This window comes from Sturnira hondurensis, unplaced genomic scaffold (assembly GCF_014824575.4).
Source record: "Sturnira hondurensis isolate 20B ecotype Veracruz unplaced genomic scaffold, ASM1482457v3 Scaffold0008640, whole genome shotgun sequence".
Lineage (NCBI taxonomy): Eukaryota > Metazoa > Chordata > Mammalia > Chiroptera > Phyllostomidae > Sturnira > Sturnira hondurensis.
This window is the reverse complement of record NW_028081271.1, coordinates 4278545-4290929: the sequence shown is the minus strand read 5'-3', so window position 1 is coordinate 4290929 and position 12385 is coordinate 4278545. Positions and strand designations below refer to the sequence as shown.

Below are 12385 nucleotides of genomic sequence, written 5' to 3'. Positions count from 1 at the left end.
AGGAAACACATAGGAAAGACTGCCCATTGTCACGGTGATTTTAAATCTAGTTAGCCAAAATTTCTCACGTAACATTTCTCTCTACTTCTAGATGTGAACCACCAAAAAGGGGTTTTAGCTAGGCTAACTCAACAAAGAAAACCAATGGATATCGTAACTTTTTCCCTTGGACACATCTAGATTTTTACTTTTATGATATCACAATATATTGATTTTAATAGTCCTGAGAATTGATCTTTCAGACCACATTTAGGTTTATGTGGTAACATTTAAGGTTTGTCCTCATGTTAGTATTTGTCAAAACACATAAACCTCGTGCTTATTCTGGTTTTAGCAGGAAGCCCTTTCTCTAACGCTCGGTCGGACGACGACGCACCGAGGCAGGTTCTGTCTTTTATGCACTCTCCTCGCCTCTGAGAGTCCGCCTTTTTAAATGGTCATTATGATCACAGTTCAGTGCTCTGCGTGGGCATTCTCTAAGACACAATCTCGAAGAGGGCAGGAGCTGTGTTGTCCTGATCTCTGCTGTGTCTCTCATGGAGTTTCAACAAACAAATGTCACTCAATAAGCAGATTCTGGATGAACATTGGATGGAGGAGTAGTCACTCCCTTTTCTGGTGTCGTATTAGTCATTCACTAACTCAGAAACCATGGAATCCCACTTTTAAGGAAGAAGGACAAACTAGACACTCTAAGGTTATGTATAAACAATAAACAAACTGAGAATTCGTGCATTTGGATTTTATTTTATCTTCTATTTTAGGAGGAGACCTTTGTTTGAATATAGATTCAGTGAAACTTAAAGGTTTTATGCTGAATTCATTCCTAAGATTCCTAGCAATCTATAGGAATGATTTGATTTTTGAAAGTGTTTTGATTTTTTTGAAAAAAAAAAAACCCTTCACTCAAGGACATTTTTTTCATTGCTTTTAATATATATATATATATATATATATATATATAGAGAGAGAGAGAGAGAGAGAGAGAGAGAAAGAGAGACACACACACACATTGATTGGTTGCCAGTGATCAAACCCTCAGCCCAGGTGTACGTGCCCTGGCCAGGGATCAAACCCACAGACTTCTAGTTTACAAGATGATGTTCCGACCAACTGAGTCACAATGTCCAGGGCTAGTTTTGCTTTTTAAAAAACCTTATATGTGGCAGATACTTTTCCTTTCACTCCTCTTTTTTTTAGAGAGAGAGGGGAAGAGGAGGGGAGAGAGAGAGAGAAATACCAATGTATGGTTGCCTCTTGTGCATCCCCTGATGGGAACTGGCCTGCAACCCAGGCATGTGCCCCGACTGGGAATTGAACCACTGTTGTTTGGTTTGCAGGCCTGCGCTCAATCCACTGAGCTACACCAGCCAGGGCTTCACTCCTCTTTACGTTGATAACTCTCTCAAGACACACTGCTCTCAGTACCACTAATGTGAAAGCAAATGACACAGGCAACACCGATTCAATGTTTGCACGGGAGAACACTGGATGGCAAATGCTGTATTATGCTTTCCACTCGTCCTTATTTGGGAAATGCTGCTATACTGTGCGAAATGATAGCCAAAGACAGAAAAGAACATGTATTTCACACCCAAGACCTTATGTCTGGCACAAAATAAAGTTCAGCTGAGGGTAAAGGTATTTCCTATTGTCGTTTTCCTCAGATGCTTTTCAAGTCAGGGAGATCCTTATATTTCAGTGGTAAAAACATTCTGTTCATATATAGAATTTCTCATATATTATTTATTTAGCTGGTCTCATATTGGGCCAACAATAAAATAAATTATTTTGGGGTAGGAGAAAAAGCGCACACTTACATCTCTATCATTTCTTTGACTTGGTAGTGATTCCTTTTTCATGTACAATAATAGATACCAGGATAAACTCAAAGCTACGCATTCTTACATTGTCCTGATAAGAACCAACAAAACTTTATGTTGAAAATGTCATGTGTGCCATATATAGCCTTCTCCCACGTTAGGTTCCGTTCAAAAGTCACTGAAGACATGGAGCTGGCTACAGAATGAATTTAATTTTAAGTGACCTCTCAGGTTTTTCCAGGTTTCTGGATCATATGCTAGACAGAGAAAATGAATCTTTTCTACAAATTAATACAGCTCCCAGTGAAAGTTAGGACAGTATACAACAAACATGATGAGACAGCCAAAATGTGGGGGAGGGAGTATGTGGGTACACACATGCACACACATGCATAATTTTATCCATATGGAGCGCCTCTTAATGGGAAAAGACGCAACTGTTGAGAATGGGTTTTACATTTTTTCCTTTTGCATGTGTAGAACCAGACACTAAGTAGCGTGCTTTATCATGCCCCCTTTTTCCTCCTCTCTTCAGGTAAATCGTTTTATTCTGGGTCTTCACTCACCACTGAATCAGGTTTCGGTATGTCTTTAATTTCATGTATCCAAGGATAAAATAAAATACTGATTTAAAATGTTTGGTTTACAGTTTCCAGTTTTCTTCAATTCAGGCAGGGTATTTTTTTCTGCAATGCAATGTGATGAAATCACGTTAGTACTAAAACAGCACCACTGCACCTCAGACAAGATGCATTTTTTGAAGGTGATGCAACTAGGAGGCAAGGGAAGATGCTGTAGTGAAAAATGGCGTGCAATTCATTGCTTGGTTGTGTTCTATAACCTAATAAAACAGCACTTTTATTACACAGACGTGTCCAAAGAGAAAAAAGAATGTCACAACGCATTTTATTTTGCCGTATATATTTAAATGGTTGATTTCTCATGAAGCATAGAGGGCTGGCGTATTTTTCTTCCTGACTCTGAGTTGCATATATATATCGCTGGTACCGTAATCAATGTCAAGGTACACCGAGAAGTAAAAATGTCCATAAAATGCAAATAGACTAAGAAGTGGGACAGATAACTGCTAGCAAATCATAACTGCAATGAACCTGGACTCGACAGGTTCTGTTTGGCCAGATCTACGGGAAACTCATGCTGTTAAACGGCCTTTTTAGCAGGATATCACAACATCTATTTTACGAATCAGTTGGTAGCAGATGTTCAAAGGACATAAATCACTACCTATGTGTTTTTTTTCAGTGAAACAGAATACTGAAATTGCAAGTATTTCTTGGGTTTAGCAGCATATGTCAGGAGTTCATCAGACACACAATGCTGAGTTATTTCATGTCATTGAGAAAGGAGTTAAGAAACCAACCCCTTAAAAGTTCAGATTTTTGCGTGGGTGTGGGAGATCCTATGGAAGGTTTAGAGCAGGGGTGTCCAACTCATTTTCACTGGGGGCCCCATCAGCCTCACCATTGCCTTCAAAGGGGTGAAATAATTTTAGGACTGTATAAATGTAACTGCTCCTTAACAGTGAAGAGTTGAAATTGCATTCGGCCCTTTGAAGGCAACCAGGAGACTGACAGGGTCCCCGGTGGAAAGGAGTTTGACACCCTTGGTTTAGAGGGAAATGGGAAGTGACTGTTAAAGAATACTGGGTTTGTGCTTTGGGGGTGATGAGACTGTTCTAAAACTGATCACAACACTGTGCGAAAATACGAAACACCATTGAGTTGTACACTTTGAATGAGTGAACTGTAGGATGTGAGAATTATATTTCAATAAAGCCATTATAAAATTTGTCAAGTGGAATATTGGTTGGGATAAACCAGGCCAAAAATCAAGAAAACAAACTAGCATACTATAATTTGATAAGGTTTTTGTTTTCTCTAGTTTTCCTTAAAAGTAAGGAGTATGTGCAAATACTTTCAGTGTTACTGCAAGTGGGAAATCATTGAAATTTTCAGGCTCCGCCCAGCAGTACCTGGACATGCTAATGAGGTGACCTGCCCATGACGGTGTCAGGTGAAGTCTGACCTGACTTTGCTGCTGGTTTTAAGTGGTGTTAACCAGTAATTCAAAGTTTTATTTTGATTTGCACTGAATGTTTCATTCGTCGTCATGCTTTATAATAAGATTTTTGGGCATTTTTCTAGGTGTCCGACCTTATGATTTCAGGTTATCGCCCACCTTCTGTGGGTAAGGAAAAATAATCAAGGCTCCTACTCATCCCATAGCCGTGACCAGAATGGGAAGCAGCAGGAACTAGCGGACTAGCTCCGTAATCCGATCTTTGGCAAACAGCTGCCTTCTGTTGCCCAGGTTTATAATGTTCCAATCATTAGAACAGGAAAAAAAGAAGAAGAAACAGGGCCCAGGAAGTGCAGCGACGGGCCTTTGATAGGCTGTATCAGTATTATCATGAAATGTAGCTCGTGTGGTTAGAAATCAGTGGATTTTCATTGTGTGAAGACACACCCACTTACAGATTAATGCACTGGAGGAGGCTTTCCTTCAGGAGCTCTGCAGTCTAAAGAAAACCCCGATGTGATCGTTGGAAAGAGGTGGGTCACGTGTGCAAGGGTGGACATGGGGTTTCTAAGAATTGACAGGTGACACATCATGGCACACCCGTCCTATCACGTACAAGCCAGAGTTCCTCATTTCTGCCACTCCTCTACCCCAGCAGGGCCTCATGACCCCCCACTTTGCCGAGCTTTCTAACAGGTCGTCTGCGCTTGACCTGTCCGGGTGACAGCCACTAGCCACACGTGGCTGTCTGAGTTGAAATGCATTAACAAGAAAAGGCGAATTCCAGTCCCGGAGTGGCAGTGGCCACATTTTGAGCGCTCAAGAGCCACATGTGTCCAGCGGCCACTGAATTAAGTGCTGAACTAGGTCATGTCCTCGCCCAGTGCAGCGTGTGACACTGCTGGCCCGTGGTCCTGCTCCTCCGGGCATGGTCCGCGGGCCACAGCAGCATCACCTACAGCCTGTCTGAGATACGGAACCTCAGCTCTCCCAGCAAATCCGCTGAATCCGAACACGCATTTTCACAAGATCCTCCTGTGATTCCTAGGCCCACTGAGGTTTGAAAAGCCCAAGTCTGGACTTCCTTTCTTCAAATTCCATGTTTCGGAATGCCAGCAAAGCAATTGTTGGAAAACAGAAACACTTTTACTTTTTAGTTCTTCAAAACTTTACGGGAGGCAGTGCAGAGGAATGGACTGCCTCCAGTTTCTGGTCCACCTTCATCATTTGCAGGCTATGCGCCTTCAGGCAAGGTACCTCTCTCAGCAGTCGATTCCCATTTGTTCCGTGGAGATAGTAACTCAAAGCGCTGTTGTGAACATTAAATGAGGTAATTCACACACAGCTTCGAACCTTGTGCCTGGTGCACAGCCAGCACCCCACGTGACCACTGTAGATGCTTCCTGTCTGTTCCTTGCCTTGCCTTGCATGACATCCTTTGAAGGTCGTCTCCCACTAACCATTTTGACGTTAAGTCCAGTAAACTGAACTCTTCTTGACCTCTTCAGAAGCACCTGCTAGATTAAGTTTTTCCCCAGCATCTCCGGCCTGAAGTATTTTTCTTCTCTCCTCTATATTTTGCTCCTGTGAACCATGTTGCTATGAAAGCCTGTGCTGTCAGAAGTATCTTTATCGCTTGACTATAAGTTTCTAGAATGGAGCGCTGATTTGAAACTCTAACATCTGTTTGAATGCCCGGAAAAGTTTTGAACTTACAATGGTTATTAAGAAACCATAGAAGCACGAGAAGAAAATTTAAGTGACTTAAAAAATAATATTAAGAGTAAATACAGACTTTATAGGTACAGCATGAAATATCAGGAATTATAAAGAAAAATTAATAAATGAGATTGAAAATTCTGTATGGTATAAGGCATAGGACTATGAACCAAGTTAATATGCAATTGGAAAACAATGTAACATATATGACAAATGACTAATATCCTTAGTAAATAAACACTTGCAAATCACAAAGAGGAGAGTATTCCCAACAGAAAAATGGGGTATACTAGGCTACTCACACATGTAAAAAGAAATACAAATGGTCAATAAGTATATGAAAAGATATTCAGCACTACTAGTAAGAAATGAAAACAACAATAAAATGTTTCAGCATAAGAGATTGGCAAGGGTTAAAAATATCGATAATACATAGCATTGGTAATTATGTAAACTGGAGGATAATTTGGCCGTGGCTTGCACATTTAAAACACGTCTATCCTTTGGCACTGAAAATTTCTCTCAAAGAATTTATTCCGATCGAAAATGCGATCAACTGAACCTACATGCACACATAAACACACGCTTGCAGAAGAGAACGGTCACAGCATTTCGGGGAACTGCTTAATTTAAAACAGCCGTGAAATAAAGTCACACACATACAATGGTTGATGCATGGTGAGCGAGAACGCCTGGGGAAATTCACTAAAACACGGAACACTAGACCAACACACGCACGGAAAAATAACCGGAAGGGTATACAGCAGAACGTTAACAGTGGTCACCTATGCAAAAAGTTAATAGTGATGTAGGGAAATTAATTCTCACTTTCTTTTTCGTCTTTCCTTTATTCTCTGTAATCTTTTGTGGGGATAGAAAAACAAACAAACAAACAACAAAGCCCACCTCCCTCCCCTTTTCCCTCCATTTCAGAAGTTACGCACCTTGACTACCCTGAAATAACTTGACCTTAGGAGAGAGACCCGTTAACGCCACATCTTCATAACTGCTCGTGACCATATTAGAAGGTGAGAAAGAAAGTCTGGGGTAGAAATGATTCCTCAAGCTTTTTACTCTGCATATGTCTTAAGGCTGTGACTTTATATTGACAGACATGAGCGCGTGCGGACCTCCCAGGGAATGGGAAATGAGTTTAAGGGTGACGGCGCTTCGTCCAAGGTTGTGAGGTCAATCTGGCCATGACGCTGGTTTCCCCACTGATTTGGGCTTTATCAGACTGGTCTCCCCTACTCTCCACGCACACTCAATGGAGACCAACAACCTCCCCTGAGAGAAGTACCCTGTTCTTTTTTCAAGGGTAAAGGCGGTATCTTTAGTCTGAAAAGGTTTATCATGCTAACTGATGAAGAAAATATATTCTTTACCTGATACAAACAAAACAAAACAACCCATTGCATTGAGTGTGAGTTGTTTAAGCAGAGGAAGACCAGTGAAATGCTCAGTATATTTGTGCTTAATTAAAGCAATAAAGAGTATGAGATAATGCTTTGAGGATCATGGAAATTTTTTCCAGGTAACCCTTGGATTGCAGCGCCTCAGTTCCTGGCACAATAACTGGGTCATAAGGAATGTCCAACAAATACCCGTACACTGGTGGGTATTATGCTAACTATATAATTGTATGTGTCCATGTGGGGGAAGCCTAAGTTAAATGGGGGATTTTTTGAGAGTGGTACCCATAGGAATAAAGGATGATGCTAACTAGGAAACAGTAAAAATAGGCAATTTAAAAAAAAGAAACATTTGAGCTTTTACTTAGAACTCTAATAATTGCATTCACTAAAGGATCCTTGAAAAGAGGACATGTCTCACAAACGATAGTGATCCAAGCTGACATTAAGATGCTGTTTTTCCTGTGAGCCACACAATGTACGTAGAATCAAACGGTGTCAGCGCCAGTGTGCACACAATGAACAATTGGTAGGACCCGGGCACAATGAGGAAGCACCTCTGACAACAGCGCGACCACACAGACCCTGGATCCGCTCTGCGTGGCAGGCATCTGTTCGGCATGTACTACAGTGAAAAAACCCCCTGCAAAATCATAAGCTGAACTTATTCCACCCCATTCCTGACGGATGCATTTCGGGACCCTGCAGCCTGCGTCAGCAGCACGATGCTGATGGACAGAAATAACTCGCCCGGCTGACTGGAGGAGGCCCTTCTAACAGCTGCACACCGGGAACCCGTCTCCGAATACTGAGTTTCGTTGCTCTGTGCGTCCTCCCTGACCTGGAGTGCCAGGGAAGGGCACCGCCCTGCCTCATCCCTGCGTGATCTCCACCAAGCCACAGCCTCCTGCGTACCCGGTTTGGCCCTTTTACAAGGAGGGAGCAGACTTTGATCGTAAATGGACAAAAGGGTGTCACCCGGTTTTCAGCCCAGACGGACAGCAGCCCTGCAAGGTGCTCCACGGAGCATGTGGTGAGGCCCAGGAGGCTGGGGCATCACTGGAAAGGTGCCAACTTGCCAGTGGTGTCTGCCTGGTCAAGGGACAGGAGGTGGCAGCACGTGACATGCCACGCAGGGGCCATCCCTGACTCAGTCATCTCTCGAGTTCCTTCACGCTCTATATTCCACTTGTCTCTTGAGCATCGTGACTCCAAAGCACATGGTTTATAACTAAGGAACGTGGCAGCTAACGGTGGACAGGGGTCCGTGGCACAAGCACCGCAACACTGCACAGGCAGCTCTGTGGAGTCTCCCTCGGTCCCAGAACCTCGTGGGGCATCACAAACTGCTTCGTAAACTTGAAACCGCAGCACTGACCGCTGCTCTCGTTGGACTGGAGCCACACAGCCTGGGCTCGCTCTCAGTGGCCCCCCTCCGCATTTCAATGGGGTAGGCCCTTCCCCACACTTAGGAGCCAATCTAAATCTGATGTGGTCACCTCTGATGTTTCAACAAGCAACCCCCAGTAGTGTGAATGCTCCCATGTGCTGTGAAACCTTTTTTTTAAAAAGTGGCAACTTTTACAAGCAGCTCCCATTGCTTGGGTTACTGTGAAGTGAAAACTGTGGCCGATGCCACCTCAGAAGAGATGACAAATCCACGTTGAGGGACGAGCAGATAAGCCTTTTGTTGTTGCGTGGACGCACGGCTCTCAGGAGCGTGCCCCTGAGCACAGGAGGACAGTCCCGAGTGACGAGGTTTCCATTGGGTATCTCTAAAGACGTGTGATGTGGCCAAGCGGCCGAGTTCCCTACTGACTGTGCATCGCGGGAGATCCCTGCATCGTGCTCCTTCCCGAAAGTGCGTGAATTATTCTGTGTACGTGAAACGGCAGAGTTACCCATGTTTTCACGAGGAGTTAAGTCAAGTGCAAATGCACACTATAGTTTGTGTCCGAGAATGTAACTCATTCTTTACGCACACGAAGCTTTTCTAGTTACCTAAATTTGTCAGAAATTACGTTGACCACCCTGCGATTAAAATGCATGATGCCCAACCCCTTCCCCAGAAAATACGACCTCGGAATAGACTTCCGGACCAAATGACGAGATAAAAACCAACAAAACCACAGTACCATGCGCCGCCTCCCGACAGAACAGCTTTCGGCTCGGGCCTTACCTATGAAGTAGGACAGGAGCACGGCCAGCAGCACGGACACCCCTACGGCGCACAGCGCCGTGCACTTCCAGCTGCAGTGCTTCGAAGACTTCTTGAACTTGAAAGCGCTTCTGGACAGCGTGTTTCTGGGGAGCGGCCGAGTGGGCGGCGAATAAACAGAGCCAGAAGCCATCGTGTATCCTGGGGTCGCGGTGCTGAACAGTGGCGTGGTCCCTGTCCCTGTTTTGAATAGGAAATGCCTGCGGAACAGGAGAAGATCATTATGCGGCATCCGCTCCAATATCGACCTTCAAACAGGTTAACATGGGGGGACAGCGCCGGCCATGCCTTCTCTCTCTGTCTTTTCATCATTTACTTCATATCACATTTAAAAACCTAGAAATAAAATGCTTTTCAAACCCGGGCGTGTTTTTTTTTTTTAGCCAAAAAAACCCTCAACTCACAAAAAGACCGATGAAAGGGTGGTTCATAATGCAGTCAGCAGTATTTATGCGCAACCAGAGACTGCTCACCTCTGTAGCAAGCACAGAGCTTGGGAGCTCAAAAGCTCCTCTGATTGTACCTGCACAGGACCGTCTGGAACTGGTCTTCATGAATTGCCTTAAGAACGTCTTCACATTTCCTTTAAGAAAGCTCATCCTATCACCTTACAACTACACCCACATTTACAACTACATGAGAATAGGCGCGCGTGTGCACACAAGCACGGAAGACCACGTGGCTGTCCTGGAGGCCCGTGGAAACTTCCTAATCCTAATCCTAGCCTCTCTCCCACCAATGAGGACGGTCCAGCCTGGCCACAGGCAGGCAGCTGGTCAGTTCTGAACGGAGGCAAGGCATTTTATTTTTAGCTTAGGTCAAACGTAACAGGGAAGGTTAAGGTGCCAGGGGTGCAGAGAGAGAAAGGGAGGAGTCACAGGATGCTTCATAAGCCTGACCCAAGTGGGTGAAGGGGTTGGCGAAGCAGGTTGAAGATGGAATACAGAGTTTCCCCAACGAGGGAGCCGCAGACACGGGCGCCCGCTGCCCCACAGTCTCTTCCTTAGAGGATGCTCCAGCAGAAACTGAATAACCACGTGACGGGAGCGCTCTAGGAGGAGTCTGTGGGGAACATGACTAATTTTCAGGCTCCTGTTAATAGAAGTTCCCATGGTTTTCACTGTTTACACGTCATAGTGTGCTGGTGACTTATAATGTACTTAGTTTGTGTCTCAAAGCTATTACTAGGTTCCCCCCTAACGTGTCCAATGAAGCCAACGAGCTGTGTTTTTCTTTCCCATCCAGGGGGGTCACAGGTGTCCTGGAAGAGCCCACCATGGCTCGGGACAGTTGCATGCAAGACGATTTTGGGAGGCACACAGCGGCGTATTTTAGGTTCTAATGCTCACGTCCTTGTGTGAGTGGGAGACTCATTTCATTTGAAGTCTCTAAATCCAAATTCAAGATATAACAGCCTCCGCACCAAACATGTGAAATGAGTTTGCTGGTTCACACCCTCAATATCAGGGACACTCACACCGGCCCACACTCTGGGTGAGAGGACGGGCTGTACTGCGTCACGCAGTCCCCTCCCCATTCAGGCCAGGTGCTGGCAACACCTGTCCCCACAGAGCAACTCTGCTGGGACTACGGTGACGGCACCCGGACGATACATGAATGGCTGCACGTGGCTGCCTTCAAAGGAAACTTTCCTTATTCCCTAAGAAATTTCTGTTTCATCAAATTCTCCCATGTCGTGAAGTAGTCATCTTCTTTGTGTGTTTGTTTCAACCGCTTCAAGACGGGAAACCCCGTCTTGCTCAGGATCACCACAAACACAGGTGACAGGCTGGACCCGGCCAGTGAGCTGCGGTGGACCCTGGTCTAGACCCTTCCTTCCTTCTTAGGAGCGCACACCAGGAGGGAGCAAGAGGCTCAGCCACCCACAGCCACAGACTGTGTCTCAGTGCCCCTGGGGGTGGGGCCTCTGCTCTCGGAGAAGGTGACTGTGAGGCTAGACAGGGGGACGTCAGGGACAGAGCTCCTACTAAGCCTCGCTCCCTTCACTCTCTGTCACGCCACCACACTCATTTTCCTCAGGGGGCTCACTGCCGTCCGCTGTTCTCTTATTCATTCGTTTACTTGTGTGGTGGGTCACAGAGAGAAAATAATCACATGCTCTTTAAGGTGTGTTTTTCTTCTGGAAATGTGTCTCTTTGTGTCCTTGCGTTGCCTGACTGCTCTCAGTTCCCACAGCGGCTTTACTGTGTCACCTCCAGGAGAGAGGGGAAAAGATGAGAAGTGAAAACAGTCTGAGTCTGTTGAGGGTTTCCTATCGCCCAGGCTCCTGGGCAAAATGGAAAGGACTGGGGTACAACCACAACATTTGGGGAAACACCGTGGGGGTAAGAGGGCTTGCCCCCCACCCCCAGACCAGGAGCGCATTTTCAGGCTGCAAAGAGGAGGGAGCGTCAGGGAGCCGACAGAGCCGGGGATCCGCAGGGCCCTGGGAGAGAAGCCTGCTGGACGCTTTGTGGCAAGTCTGGGGGTGGGGGTGGCGAGTCCCAGAGACCCCTGAGGCTCTCTGCGCTGCCTCCACTCTGTGCTGGAGGGTCGAGGGCCCAGAAACAGCAGGGACTGACCTGAATACGCCACAGAAACCAGCAGTCTTTCAATGGCAACCAGTGTACAGGCCGTGGCCAGACATAGGCTTTGGCACTGGAAAGAATTTCTGCAGGCAAGTGGACGCATTAAGGACGTGGGCTATAACTGAAATGTTTGAAAGCGATAGAAGTTAGGACATAAAGATTCCCCTTAGACTAGAAATTTTCTTATGAAGGATTAGGAAGAGGGGAAAGGGGAATGGATGAGGTAGAGATTCCCTGTACCAGAGACACAGAGGCCCGCTGGGCTCCCCTGGCAGAGGGAGCCTTGAAGAGGTGACACTACCTGGCGTGTCAGGAGAGCAGAGCACACCTGAGACCTGCAGAGGTAATAGAATCCCACTCAAAAACTGATGCGCGGAGTGCCTGGGGGCTGTAATTACAAAGAGATCCCTGAGATTCCTGCATCTCGGCATGACTTGTAAGGAGCAGAACTATTTTTGCAGCTTCAAGAGTGGCACAGACACGGTGGAGGGTGCCACTGGACCCAAAGAGGCCACTCGGATGGGAACGAAGGTGCCTCAGTAGCACCGTGGTGATAACACAGAGCAGGAAAACTCAATGGCTTCC

General features: G+C 45.7%; 1 protein-coding gene across 3 annotated transcripts in view; it reads right to left on the bottom strand.

Annotated features, from left to right (window-relative positions):
* Positions 1–12385, bottom strand: part of TENM3 (teneurin transmembrane protein 3) — a 407467-nt gene that overhangs the window by 136416 nt on the left and 258666 nt on the right. For all 3 annotated transcript variants that reach the window (XM_037055127.1, XM_037055128.1, XM_037055129.1), the window contains exon 4: positions 9174–9412. In XM_037055127.1, coding sequence (XP_036911022.1) covers positions 9174–9412 — 239 coding nt within the window. The remainder of the gene's footprint in view (positions 1–9173; positions 9413–12385) is intronic.